At 42.0% G+C, this 15,519-nt stretch overlaps 1 protein-coding gene across 1 annotated transcript; it reads right to left on the bottom strand.

Annotated features, from left to right (window-relative positions):
• Positions 1 to 1,197: 1,197 nt before the first annotated feature.
• Positions 1,198 to 2,183, bottom strand: LOC133251123 (olfactory receptor 2V2-like). Its single transcript, XM_061423192.1, has one exon. The coding sequence runs from the start codon at positions 2,181 to 2,183 to the stop codon at positions 1,236 to 1,238; it is 948 nt and encodes a 315-aa protein (XP_061279176.1). The 3' UTR covers positions 1,198 to 1,235.
• Between the last annotated feature and the right edge of the window lie 13,336 nt (positions 2,184 to 15,519).

Genomic DNA, 15,519 nt, shown 5'->3' with positions numbered 1-15,519 from the left:
CTAATTTTCCTAGTTTATTGATAGAAACTGAAATGATAAAATATGGCTGATTCAATGGAAATTTGCTATATGACTCAGGGGACTCAAACTGGAGCTCTAACAACCTAGAGGGGTAGGAAAAGGAGTAGCGGGGTGGGAGAGAGCTTCAAGAGGGAGGGGGCATATATACAACTATGGCTAGTTCATGTTGATGTGTGGCAGAAATCAAACCAATATTGTAAAGCAATCATCCTTCAGTTAAAAACAAATAAATTAAAAAAATGACTGATTTCATTGGAAGTTTGCATATATGTATATATAACATTTATGCATATTTTTATGTGAATATACCAATAAGCAAGTACTTACTTCTTTCATCATGATCTAAAAGACTGCATTTTTATTCTTTGAGAAAGTCATTATAATGATTCTGGTACTAGAGTGAAGCATTCACATTCTCTAAAGAATTTTACTAACTTCTTTTTTTGTCATCTAGAAGTATTTCATCTAAGACAGTAGTGTGAGGGTATATCTGTGTTATACATATAAATAAAACACAAGTGATACCTCTGTAAACATAGAAGGAACAAAGCAATGTGTTTGGCATATAGTAGGCTCTGACTCTGGAGAAGGCAATGGCACCCCACTCCAGTACTCTTGCCTGGAAAATGCCATGGGCAGAGGAGCCTGGTAGGCTGCAGTCCAGGGGGTCGCGAAGAGTTGGACATGACTGAGAGACTTCATTTTCACTTTTCACTTTCATATATTGGAGAAGGAAATGGCAACCCACTCCACTGTTCTTGCCTGGAGAATCCCAGGGACAGGGGAACCTGGTGGGCTGCTGTCTATGGGGTTGCACAGAGTCGGACACGACTGAAGCGACTTAGCAGCAGCAGCAGCAGCAGGCTCTGACTCTATGGTGGAGGTTACCAGTGAGGAAGTTAGGGTCAGGGCATTCTCTGATAGTATGAACAATTTCAATTTAAGAGACCAAAATCCCAATGTCTTATTTCCACACTGCTCTTGAGTTTACAAAATCCTGCATTCCATTTTAAACAAAATGATCAGTTCAAAAACAATGGAAGGGGAAAGCCTTTTTATTTTTTTTCCAATCAGAGTCATCTAATAGTTCCTTGGGATTGAAAAAGACCTCTCCAAGGCTTCAGGTTTCATGATTCTTTTATTAATAAGATCATTGAACCTCACATAGAGTTTATTTATCCAACATCACAGAGTCACAATATCTGGCCTGAAGTTCAGGTTTGGTTGCCAATTCTGCAATGGTCCAGCCCCTTCTTCAGGGCTCCCATCACCTCCTGGTTTCTCAAGCTATAAATGAGGGGGTTGAGCATAGGAGTAAGGACTGTGTAGAAGATAGATACCACCTTGTCATGGCTTGGGGCCCTGTAGCTCCTAGGTCTCAGGTAGATGAACATGGCTGCACCATAGAAGAGGAACACAGCTGTCAGGTGGGAGGAACATGTGGCCAGAGCCTTTTTACCAGCTTGAGTAGAGCACATGTGGAGCACAGTTCTCAGGATGCGAGCATAGGAGGCCACGATAATGGAGAAGGGAAGAAACAGCATGATGATGCAGCAAGCAAAAGCAAAGTTCTCAAAAATAGATGTGTCTGCACAGGCCAGCTTCATTAAGGATAACATCTCACAAAAGAAGTGGTCCACCTCCCTCAAGCCACAGAAAGGAAATGTCATTACTACCACCATCTGGATCAAACCATCTATTATCCCAAAGGCCCAGGAGCTCCCAACAATCTTGAGACAGGCCCTCTGACTCATAAGGATAGGATAGTGAAGTGGATGGCTAATGGCCACATAGCGGTCATAAGCCATAAGTCCCAGCAAGAGCCCTTCAGATCCCACGAGAGAGACAAAAAGACCCATTTGTATGCCACAACCTACAAAGGAGATGGACTTCCTGCCAGACAGGAAGTTGACCGCCATCTTGGGCACATTGGTGCAGACTAACATCAGGTCCATGAGGGAGAGCTGACTAAGGAAGAAGTACATGGGTGTATGAAGTCGAGAATCCATGTAGATGAGGCGGATGAGGAGGACATTCCCACAGAGGGCCACTATGAAGACCATCATGGCTGCTGAGAAAAGAACAAGGTCAGTGGGACTGTGGGAAAAGATGCCTAAGAGGACAAAGTCATCTGAAGATGATTGATTCAACCATGTCTCCATGGCTCAGCTGATGTTCCTGGTCACCTGAGAACATGGACAAAAAATATTGGATTGACTGTAATTTATTTATAAATTCCTCTATATTCCTCTATATATTCCTCAGCTTCCTCTATATTCCACATCTTCAGGCAGCTGTTATGTTTGTAACTCAAGAATGTTTAACAACATAAGCTTTGGGACATTGAAGCAGGCAACCCTTCATATCCCCAACATAGCAACAGGAAACTTTCTAGTATACAGAATTGGACTACATAGCTGTATTGGGATGTATCTGTGTCAATAAGAATGGAAAGAATTATTTTATCTTTCATAGGTTTTTGGTCAATTTCCTTCAACAGAGAAGGTATTGGCTTTACTATATTACACTGAGCCTTTTATCAGAGAGCACATTGACTTGGTAAATTATGTCTGCTGCTGCTGCTGCTAAGTCACTTCAGTCATGTCTGACTCTGTGTGACCCCATAGATGTCAGCCCACCAGGCTCTCCTGCCCCTGGGATTCTCCAGGCAAGAACAGTGGAGTGGGTTGCCATTTCCTTCTCCAATGCATGAAAGTGAAAAGTGAAAGTGAAGTCGCCCAGTCATGCCCGACTCTTCGCTACCCCATGGACTGCAGCCCACCAGGCTCCTCCATCCATGGGATTTTCCAGGCAAGAGTACTGTGAAATCAAGGAGAAGGAAATGGCAACCCACCCCAGTGTTCTTGCAGGGAAAATTCCATGGAGAGGAGCCTGGCAGGCTACAGTCCATGGGGTCACAAAGAGTAGTGACTGAGAGACTAAGTACAGCACAGCACATGTCAATGAAAAGATATTTTCCTAGATATTTCCTGGATATTTGGTCCAGATATTTTTTCTAAATATCTTATTGTATAAAAGAACAGACATGGTCTGGTTTTACATGGACAAAAACCAAATTGAGAAAAGAAGTAATGCGTATTATTAATAAAATGATAAAGCTTCCTTGGTGATATTCATAATATCTGAACCCAAGGCAAATAAAAAATAAATAATTATAAACAACTGAGTGGGGGTGTTCAGGACAAGATGGCAGAGTAGGGAGATCCCTAGGCTCATCTCCCCTCATGACCAACTGAAGAAATAACTTTTAAGAGAGCAACTGCTGATGAGAAAGATCAGAATCTAGCAGGAAAGATACTCTACAAGTAGAGATATAAAGAAGGAACCATAAGGAGACAAGTAGGAGATGATGACTCGATATAGTCAAGATCATAACTACTGAGATGAATGACCCATAAATGGGAGGATAATTAAAACTGTGAAGATTTTCCTCAAGGAGTAACAGGTTTAAACCCCACATTAGGCTCCTCAGCCTGCAGGTCCTGCCCCAGGAAGGTGAGCCTCCAGAACATTGGGCTTTGAAGGCTGTCAATGTTTACTTTCAGATGTCACAGAGGATTGTGGGAAATAAAGACTTCACTTTTAAAGGATACATCAGAAATCTCACACACTCTGGGACCCAGGGTAGATGCAGTAATTTGATCAGAATCTGGGTCATATCAACCTGCTGGTGTTGGAGAGTCTCTGGAGAGACAGGAGGTAACTGGATCTCACTTTGGGGACATAAGCACTGGTGGAAGACACTTTTAGGAGCTCATGCTGACTAGTACCATTTTGGAATCCTCCCTCTAGCTTATTAGCATCAGGATCCAGCCCTACTCACAGCCTGTCCACACGAGTTCTAGGACACTGCAGGCCAAGCACTTAGCCAGGCAGGGACACGGCCCCACCCACCAATTGACAGGCTGCCTTAAGACCTCTTGAATCCATGGCTACCAGGAGACACGGCCATGTCCACCAGGCAGCCCAGCTCATGGCCCTACACATGAGTGTGCTGGCACTAGCTCAGGAACCCCTAGGGTCCTGCAGCCAGAGACTCTGTGACTCAGTTCAGTCCACTAGTGGGCTAGCATTAATCCCATGACCAATCTCATCCATCAGCAGTTAAGCACCAGACTCAGGACCCTTTGGGTCCCAGCCCCACTCACCAGCAGGCTAACACACCAACTGTGGAAACTTAGAGCTCTTCAGACAGAGAATCTGGGATCCAGATATAGCTACCAAGTGGACAGACACCAGCCTCAGGATCATTGCAATCACACAGCTGGCTGTGACAGGACCCAGTCCACTCACCAGCTTGCTAGCACAGACCTTGGATCCCCTGGGCCTTGCAGCCAGCTACCCTGGGATCTGGTACCACTCACCATAGGGATGGAACACTTGGGCTGTCTAGCCAGAGATCCTCAGACCAGGTTCCACCTACATGTGAGCCAGTACTGGGCCCGAATCCCCTGAGCCATAGCCCCATGCACCAGCAGTTTGACACCATTCTCAGGATCCCCCTAACCTTGGCCATACTTACAAACAAACCAATGTCAGCTCTGAGATGCTTTGGACTTGACAGCCAGCTGCCCTTGTATCTAGCCCAGACTCCTGGGTCTGCACCAGTTCTGGGATATTTTAGAACCTACAGCCAGGAAGAAATAGAAAATCTTAACATACCCATCACAAGCACAGAAATCAAAACTGTAATAAGAAATCTTCCAACAAACAAAAGCCCAGGACCAGATGGCTTCACAGTTGAATTCTACCAAAAATTTAGAGAAGAGCCAACACCTATCCTAATCAAACTCTTCCAGAAAATTGCAGAGGAAGATAAACTTCCGAATTCATTCTATAAGGCCACCATCACCCTAATACCAAAACCAGACATAGATGCCACAAAAAAAGAAAACTACAGGCCAATATCACTGAAGAACACAGATGCAAAAATCCTCAAAAAAATTCTAGCAAACAGAATCCAGCAACATATTAAAAAGATCATACATCATGACCAAGTGGGCTTTATCCCAGGGATGCAAGGATTCTTCAATATTTGCAAATCTATCAATGTGATACCTCACATTAACAAATTGAAAGATAAAAACCATATGATTATCTCAATAGATGCAGGGAAAGCCTCTGACAAAATTCAACATCCATTTATGATAAAAACCCTCCAGAAAACAGGAATAGAAGGAACATACCTCAACATAATAAAAGCCATATATGATAAACCCACAGCAAACATTATCCTCAGTGGTAAAAAATTGAAAGCATATCCTCTAAAGTCAGGAACAAGACAAGGGTGCCCACTCTCACCACTACTGTTCAACATAGTTTTGGAAGTTTTAGCCACAGCAGTAATAGAAGAAAAAGAAATAAAAGGAATCCAGATTGGAAAAGAAGAAGTAAAACTCTCACTGTTTGCAGATGACATGATCCTCTACATAGAAAACCCTAAAGACACCACCAGAAAATTACTAGAGCTAATCAATTAGTATAGTAAAGTTTCAGGATATAAAATTGATACACAAAAACCCCTTGCATTCCTATACACGAACAATGAGAAAACAGAAAGAGAAATTAAGGAAACAATTCCATTCACCATTGCAATGAAAAAAAATAAAATATTTAGAAATATATCTATTTAAAGAAACAAAAGACCTATATATAGAAAACTATAAAACACTGATGAAAGAAATCAAAGATGACACAAATCAATGGAGAAATATACCATGTTCATGGATCAGAAGAATCAATATAGTTGAGTGTACTACCAAAAGTAATCTATAGATTCAATGAAATCCCTATCAAGCTACCAATGGTATTTTTCACAGAACTAGAACAAATAATTTCACAATTTGTATGGAAACACAAAAAATCTCAAATAGCCAAAGCAATATTGAGAAAGAAGAATGGAACTGGAGGAATCAACCTGCCTGACTTTAGACTATACTACAAAGCTACAGTCATAAAGACAGTATGATACTGCCACAAAGACAGAAATATAGATCAATGGAACAAAATAGGAAGCCCAGAGATAAACCCACACACCTATGGACAACTTATTTTTGACAAAAGAGGCAAAAATATACAATAGAGAAAAGATAATCTCTTAAAAAGTGATGCTGGGAAAACTGGTCAACCATCTGCAAAAGAATGAAACTAGAACACTTTCTAACACCATACACAAAAATAAACTCAAAATGGGTTAAAGATCTAAATGTAAGACCAGAAACTATAAAACTCCTAGAAGAAAACATAGGCAAAACATTCTCTAACATAAATCACAGCAGGATCCTCTATAACCCACCTCCCAGAGTAATGGAAATAGAAGCAAAAATAAACAAATGGGACCTAATTAAACTTAAAAGCTTTTGCATAACGAAAGAAACTATAAGCAAGGTGAAAAGACAGCCTTCAGAATGGGAGAAAATAATAGCAAACAAAGCAACTGACAAAGAATTAATCTCAAAAATACACAAGCAGCTCATGCAGCTCAATACCAGAAAAATAAATGACCCAATAAAAAAATGGGCCAAAGGACTAAACAGACATTTCTCCAAAGAAGACATACAGGGGCTGGAAGAAGCACAAGCTGGAATCAAGATTGCCGGGAGAAATATCAATAACCTCAGATATGCAGATGACACCACCCTTATGGCAGAAAGTGAAGAGGAACTCAAAAGCCTCTTGATGAAAGTGAAAGAGGAGAGTGAAAAAGTTGGCTTAAAGTTCAACATTCAGAAAATGAAGATCATGGCATCTGGTCCCACCACTTCATGGGAAATAGATGGGGAAACAGTGAAAACAGTGTCAGACTTTATTTTTGGGGCTCCAAAATCACTGCAGATGGTGATTGCAGCCATGAAATTAAAAGACGCTTACTCCTTGGAAGGAAAGTTATGACCAACCTACATAGAATATTGAAAAGCAGAGACATTGCTTTGCCAACAAAGGCCTGTCTAGTCAAGGCTATGGTTTTTCCAGTAGTCATGTATGGATGTGAGAGTTGGACTGTGAAGAAAGCTGAGTGCCAAAGAATTGATGCTTTTGAACTGTGGTGTTGGAGAAGACTCTTGAGAGTCCCTTGGACTGCAAGGAGATCCAACCAGTCCATTCTGAAGGAGATCAGTCCTGGGTGTTCTTTGGAAGGAATGATGCTAAAGCTGAAACTCCAGTACTTTGGCCACCTCATGCAAAGAGTTGACTCATTGGAAAAGACTCTGATGCTGGGAGGGATTGGGGGCAGGAGGAGAAGGGGATGACAGAGGATAAGATGGCTGGATGGCATCACCAACTCGATGGACGTGAGTTTGAGCGAACTCTGGAAGTTGGTGATGGACAGGGAGGCCTGGCGTGCTGCAATTCATGGGGTTGCAGAGTTGGACACGACTGAGCGACGGAACTGAACTGAACTGAACAAACACATGAAAAAATGCTCAATGTCATTCATTATCAGAGAAATGCAAATCAAAACCACAATGAGGTACCATCTCACACTGGTCAGAATGGCAGCTATCAAAAAGCTACAAACAGTAAATGCTGGAGAGGGTGTGGAGAAAAGGGAACACTCTTACACTGTTGGTGGAAATATAAACTAGTACAGCCACTGTGGAGAACAGTGTGGAGATTCCTTAAAAAACTGGAAATAGAACTGCCATACAACCCAGAAATCCCATTGCTGGGCATACACACTGAGGAAACCAGAATTGAACTACAATATTGTAAAGTAATTAGCATCCAATTAAAATAAATAAATTAATTAAAAATTATAATAACTAATCATAAACACCATTAAATATATACCACTATGAGAAAAAAAAAAGAACCCACAGCCAACCATGTCAGATACTGACCCTACACCAAAACAAGCCAACATTAGATCCAGAATCCACTAGATCCCTTCCCCACAACCACCTCAGAATCCAGTTCTTCCTCAAATGAGCCAGTACTAACCCCCGAAGAAGAGAAAAAAGTGTAGAGGACATATTTGAAGATATAATAGCTGAAAACTTCCCTAATCTTAGGAAGGAAACAGACATCCAAGTCCAGGAAGCACAAAGGATCCCTAATACAATCAATCCAAAGAGGACCACTCCATGACAGATTGTAATTAAAATGGCAAAAATTAAGGATAAAGAGAGAATATTAAAAGCAGCAAGGAAAAAGCAACATGTTACATATAAAGGAACTCCCATTCAGCTATCTGCTGACTTTCAGCAGAAACTTTACAGGCCAGAAGGGAGCAGCATGCTATATTTAAAGTGACGAAAAGTTAAAACCTTCACCAAGAATACACTACTTGGACAGGCTCTAATTCAGATTTGATGAATATATCAAAAGTATTACAGATAAATGAAAGGTAAAAGCCCCTGTTGCAGCCTGATGGAGCAGAGATCAGAACCTGCCCCATGACTCGAGGGTGTAGCAAACTGCACCCTCCTGACTGTCCTAGTAAGCATGCCAAAAGGACATACTTGGGGTAGGACGTGCTCTCTCCTCCGCTTCACTGTCTGCCCCTGCGTCTGTTCCCATAGAAACAGAGCAAGATGTTCCTGATTATCAGCAGAGCCTTAACTTTACTCCCACTTTATGGTGTGCTGATCAAACTCCCCAGTATAGCTATTTCCTAATGATCTCACGTGATTTCTATCAATAAAAGTGAGGGCTGAAAGGAGCCATCTGGTCTTCCTGCCATGGAGAGCAGGAGGGCCCTCTGACTCCCTCTAACCAAATTATATGTGTCTGTCTTTTCCTTACGTGCTCACCCACGTTTCAGATCTTTCTCACCTGCTGTGCTGGATGCGGCAAGCCCCTTCATAGATCACAGCCTAGTTATCACAAACGGGCTTGCATAACTCAGTGAAGTTATGAGCCATGCCATGCAGGGCCACCCAAGACAGATGGGTCATAGTGAAGAGTTCTGACAAAACATGGTCCATTGCAGAAGGAAATGGCAACTGAGTCCAGTATTTGTGTCTGGAGAACCCCATGGGCAGTATGAAAAGGCAAAAATATATGACATCAGAAGATGAGCTCCCCAGGTCAGAAAGTGTCCAGTATGCTACTAGGAAAGAACTGAGGGCAGTTACTAATAGGTCCAGAAAGAATGAAGTGACTAGGCTGAAGTGGGAATGATATTCAGCTGTGGATGTATATGGTGGTAAAAGTAAAGCCTGATTCTGTAAAGAACAGTATTTCATAGGAATCTGGAATGTTAGGTCCACGAATTAAGGTAAATTGAAAGTGGTCAAGCAGGCGATGGCAAGAGTGACACTGACATCTTAGGAATCAGTGAACTAAAATGTGCAAGCATGGGCGGATTTAATTCAGATGACCATTACATCAACTACTGTGGGCAAAACTCTCTTGGAAGAAATGTAGTAGCCCTCATAGTCAACAAGAGTCCAAAATGCAGTACTTAGGTGCAATCTCAAAAGTGACAGAATAATCTCAGTTCATTTACAAGGCAAACCATTCAACATTACAGTAATCCAAGTCTATGCCTCAACCACTAATGCCAAAGAAGCTGAAGTTGACCAGTTCTATGAAGATTGACAACACCTTCTAGAACTAACACACACAAAAAGGTGCCCTTTTCATCATAAGGATGCAAAGTAGGAAGTCAAAAGATACCCTGAATAACAGGTAAGTTTGGCCTTGGAGCACAAAATGAAGCAGGACAAAGGCTATCAGAGGTTTGCTAAGAGAACCCACTGGCCATAGCAAACACCCTTTTCAAAAAACCCAAGAGATGACTCTACACATGGACATCACCAGATGGTCAATACTGAAATCAGATTGATTATATTCTTTGCAGCTGAAGATTGAGAAGCTCTATACAGTCAGCAAAAATAAGACTTGCAGCTGACTGTAGCTCAGATCATGAGCTCCATATTACCAAATTCAGGTTTAAATTAAAGAAAGTAGAGAAAACCACTAGGCCATTCAGGTATGACCTAAATCAATCCCCTTATGATTATACAGTGGAGGTAATGAATAGATTCAAGGGATTAGATCTGGTAGAGAGAGTGCCAGAAGAACTATGGATGGAGGTATGTAACGTTGTACAGGAGGCAGTGACCAAAACCATGCCTAAGTAAAAACAAATGCAAGAAGGCAAAGTGGTTGTTTGAGGAAATGCTGGACTGGAAGAAACACAAGCTGGAATCAAGATTGCCGGGAGAAATATCAATAACCTCAGATATGCAGATGACACCACCCTTATGGCAGAAAGTGAAGAGGAACTCAAAAGCCTCTTGATGAAAGTGAAAGTGGAGAGTGAAAAAGTTGGTTTAAAGCTCAACATTCAGAAAACGAAGATCATGGCATCTGGTCCCATCACTTCATGGGAAGTAGATGGGGAAACAGTGTCAGACTTTATTTTTTTTTTATTTTTCTGGGCTCCAAAATCACTGCAGATGGTGACTGCAGCCATGAAATTTAAAGACGCTTACTCCTTGGAAGGAAAGTTATGACCAACCTAGATAGCATATTCAAAAGCAGAGACATTACTTTGCCAACAAAGGTTCGTCTAGTCAAGGCTATGGTTTTTCCTGTGGTCATGTATGGATGTGAGAGTTGGACTGTGAAGAAGGCTGAGCGCCGAAGAATTGATGCTTTTGAACTGTGGTGTTGGGGAAGACTCTTGAGAGTCCCTTGGACTGCAAGGAGATCCAACCAGTCCATTCTGAAGGAGATCAGCCCTGGGATTTCTTTGGAAGGAATGATGCTAAAGCTGAAACTCCAGTACTTTGGCCACCTCATGCGAAGAGTTGACTCATTGGAAAAGACTCTGATGCTGGGAAGGATTGGGGGCAGGAGGAGAAGGGGATGACAAAGGATGAGATGGCTGGATGGCATCACTGACTCGATGGATGTGAGTCTGAGTGAACTCCGGGAGTTGGTGATGGACAGGGAGGCCTGGCGTGCTGCCATTCATGGGGTCGCAAAGAGTCGGACATGACTGAGCGACTGATCTGATCTGATCTGAGGAAGCTTTAGAAATAACTAAGGAAAGAAGAGAAGAAAAAAGCAAGGGAGAAAGGGAAAAATATATTCAACTGAATGGAGAGTTCCAGAGAACAGCAAAGAGAGATAAGGCCTTCTTAAATAAACAATGCAAAGAAACAGAGGAAAGTAATACAATGGGGAAGACTAGAGATCTCTTCAAGAAAATTGGCGCTATCAAGGGAACATTTCATGCAAGGATGGGCATGATAAAGTACAGAAATGGTAAGGGACTAACAGAAGCAGAAGAAACTAAGAAGAGGTGGCAAGAATATACAGAAGAACTATACAAAAAAGGTCTTAATGATCCAGATAGCCATAATGGTGTGGTCACTCACCTAGAACCAGACATCCTGGCATGTGAAGTCAAGTGGAAGCATTAGGAAGCATTACTATGAACAAAGCTAGAGGAGATGATGAAATACCAGCTAATCTATTTAAAATCCTAAAAGATGCTGCTGCTAAAGTGCTGCACTCAGTGTCAGAAAATATGGAAAACTCAGCAGTGACCACAGTATTGGAAGAGGTCAGTTTTCATTCCAGTCCCAAAGAAGGGCAATGTCAAAGAATGTTCAAACCAATGTGCAACTGTACTCATTTCACATGCTAGCAAGGTTATGCTCAAAATCCTTCAAGCTAGGTTTCAGCACTATGTGAACTGAGAAATTCCAGATGTACAAGCTGGGTTTAGAGAAGGCAGAGGAACAAGAGGTCAAAGTGCAAAAATTCATTGAATCATGGAGAAAGCAAGGAAGTTCCAGAAAAACATATACTTCTGCTTCATTGACTACACTAAAGCCTTTGATGGTGTGGATCACAACAAACTGTGGAAAATTCTTAAAGAGATGGGAATACCAGACCACCTTAACCTGTCTCCTGAGAGACCTATATGTGGGTTAAGAAGCAACAGTTAGAACCATACATGGAACAACTTACTGGCTCAAAATTGGGAGAGGAGTATGACAAGTCTCTATATTGTCGCTCAGCTTACTTAACTTACATGCAGAATACATGATGTGGAATGTCAGACTAGATGCATCACAAGCTGGAATCAAGATTGCCAGGAGAAATATCAACAACCTCAGATATGCAGATGATACAACTCTAATGGTAGAAAATGAAGAGGAACTAAAGAGTTTCTTGAGGGTGAAAGAGGAGAGGTGAAAAAGCTAGCTTGAAGCTCAACATTTAAAAAATTAAGATCGTGCCATCTGGTCCCATTACTTCATGGCAAATAGAAAGGGAAAAAGTGGAAACAGTGACAGATTTTATTTTGTTTGGCCCCCAAATCACTGCAGATGGTGACTGCAGCAATGAAATCAAAAGACGCTTGCTCCTTGCAAGGAAAGCTATGACAAACCTTTTTGTTGTTCAGTCACTCAGCCATATCTGACTCTTTGTTACCCTGTGGACTGCAGCATGCCAGGCTTCCCTGTTCTTCACCATCTCCCGGAGTTTGCCCAAACTCTTGTCCATTGAGTCAATGATACTGTCAAACCATCTCATCCTCTAACGTCCCCTTCTCCTGCCTTCGGTCTTTCCCATCATCAGAGTCTTTTCCAATGAGTCAGCTCTTCACATCAGGTGGCCAAAGTATTGGAACTTCAGCTTCAGCGTCAGTCCTTCCAAGGAATATTCAGGATTAATTTCCTTTAGGATTGACTGGTTGGATCTCCTTGCAGTCCAAGGGACTCTCAAGAGTCTTATCCAGCACCACAATTCAAAAGCATCACTTCTTCAGTGTTCTGACTTCTTCATGATCTAACTCACCTCCATACATGACTACCGGACAAACCATAGCTTTAACTATGCAGACATTTGTCAGCAAAGTGATGTCTCTGCTTTTTATTACACTGTCTAGGTTTGAATTGTGATGCTGGAGAAGACTCTTGAGAGTCCTTTGGACAGCAAGGAGATGAAACTAGTCAATCCTAAAGGAAAACAGTTCTAAATATTCATTGGAAGGACTGAAGCTGAAGCTCCAATACTTTGGCCATCTGTTGCAAAGTGCTGAATCATTGGAAAAGACCCTGATGCTGGGTAAGATTGAAGGCAAAAGGAGAAGGGGATGACAGAGGATGAGATGATTAGATGGCATCACTGACTCAGTGGACACGAATCTGAGCAAACTCCAAGAGATCATGGAGGACAGAGAAGTCTGGCATGATGCAGTCCATGGGTCACAAAGAGTCAGACATGACTTAGCGAGTGAACAATAATAGCAACAAGATTTGTCTTGAGGTGGGTCCACTCCAGGATTACCCATGTAACTGTGTGAAGTCTTGCTGTCTCTTTACAGGGCTGGTTCACAATGTGACAGTTGGTTTCTTCCAGGGTGAGTGGTGCAAGAGAGTGACTACAAGCACCCTGCTACTACTACTGCTGCTGCTAAGTCGCTTCAGTTGTCTCCGACTCTGTGCGACCCCATAGAGGGCAGCCCACCAGGCTCTGCCGTCCCTGGGATTCTCCAGGCAAGAACACTGGGGTGGGTTGCCATTACCTTCTCCAATGCATGAAAGTGAAAAGTGAAAGGGAAGTCACTTAGTCGTGTCCGACTCTTTTTGACCCCATGGACTGCAGCCTACCACACTCCTCTGTCCATGGGATTTTCCAAGTGTGGGGTAGAATATAACCTAATATTAGAAGTGACATCCCAAGAGTGCTGCTGAATTCTATTCATTATAGGTGAATCACTAAATCTAGCTCCAAGTTACTGGGAGAGCAATACACAAGGCATGAATATTATGAATTAAGGACCAATGAGACCATCTTAGAGGCTATGTACCTTAGCCTTTCACAGTCCATCTCAAATCTTGACCACTGATATAAATAATTTAGACTCATTAATTTTAACAAGTGATCTCTTCATTAAGAAGAATCGTGGTTTGCAACTTTTCTAGAAAATAAAGAATCAAAGACGTTGAGTTTGTCCATCTATCTCTCACCTGCTGAGAAGAAAAAGGCTCCCTGTCTGGTTCTAGTGCCAGGCTATTCACAAGCAGTAAAAAGAAATCTGTTGCATCCCACAGCACTCAGATTCATTTTTCATTCATCCTCATAGTGATCCTACAATGAAGGTACAGTGATTTTATTAAAATAGACCCTCTTTTACAGGGGAGAAAATTGAGGAATTGGCTGGATTGCCCAAGTTTGCATGGCTAGTAAATGCAAAACCAAACATGAGATGGAAAGTTCTGGAAAATTTAAATCATATCATGCTGTTTTTGAGCAAAAATGTCTTCACAAGGAGAAGCTGTCTAATCTTGGAAAAAATTATTATTTAGGAGCTTCTATTTTCACCTTTCTCTTATTCTTTGTTTACCCAGCATCCTTCAGATCCATAATACGGTCTCTAAGAAAAGGAGATCCTTTTGCTTAAGAGCAGTACTTGTTTCCTGTCAGATATAGTTCTCATCACAGATGAATGCATGATCACTTATGGTTATTAAATTCCCATATTGTGAGTTGGTTAGTATAAACAGAATTCCCCCAACCTAAGTGAAATTATATTTACATTTATGACCCTGTGAAACTTGGGGAAATACACTGGGGTGATGATTAGTAGGGTGAGGTGGAAGAGTCAAGAATCCATCTGCCTGCCTGTCTCTCCAATGGACACCAAAATTTCTACTGGATCCCAGACCTTCATCCCCATTCCCAACCCTAGATTTCCAGTTCCCTGCAGAATGTATACAATTCCTGATACTCAAACAAAAAACAACCCAACTGGTACTCCCATCTGCATATCCTAAAAAACTAATATCTCCTTCTCTTATCTTATTTCTTTAAAATAATACCACTGTCACAATTATTCAAGCTCAAAATGACCCATGTTGGATGCCCCATGCACCCTAATATAATCCCTTTCCTGTTTCTGTCAATGTGCCCTTAATGGAGACGCTTGCTTTTTACATCCCTGGCCTCTGCTTTCACCCCTTGCATTTCCACTGTCTTTTGAGTATCACAGTTTTGCCAGCGTTCATACAATATCTCCAACCTGAGTGCCTCTTTGTCACCACAAGCCGCAGGTACTTCACAGTGTACCTCTCTGTGATCACTTCACTCCTCAAGACTCTGAGCAGAGATCCCCTTCTATCCCACTGAAGACCTATGTGGTTTGCTTTCCCTTTCCAGCTTTTTGTGCTAAACCACCTCTTAGGCGAGCCTTACACTCCACCTGAACTTACACCTGCAGCTTGCCTAACACTACTTTTCTTTGCCCCTTTTGATTTTACACATGCTGTTCCATTCATCTGTCATATCTTCCTTCAAACTCTTCCTCTGAAAATGTTGTTGTTTTTCAGGGTTCAGCTCAGATTTGCTTCTGCTATGAAGATGCCCTGATGGCCCTCATACACCAGGTGATCCCTTCCTCTGTGGCCTCCCACATCACATTCATTGACCCGAGAACGCACTCCTTAGGTTGCATAAGGTGTCTTTGTTTCTCCACTCAACAATCAGAGGGTTAAGCCATCACCTGAA

This window comes from Bos javanicus, chromosome 7, assembly GCF_032452875.1.
Source record: "Bos javanicus breed banteng chromosome 7, ARS-OSU_banteng_1.0, whole genome shotgun sequence".
Lineage (NCBI taxonomy): Eukaryota > Metazoa > Chordata > Mammalia > Artiodactyla > Bovidae > Bos > Bos javanicus.
This window is presented reverse-complemented; position numbering and strand designations above follow the sequence as displayed.

What these genes read in the sequence shown, in the direction of transcription:
- LOC133251123 (XM_061423192.1), bottom strand. Translation starts at nt 2,183, where the DNA reads ATGGAGACATGGTTGAATCAATCATCTTCAGATGACTTTGTCCTCTTA.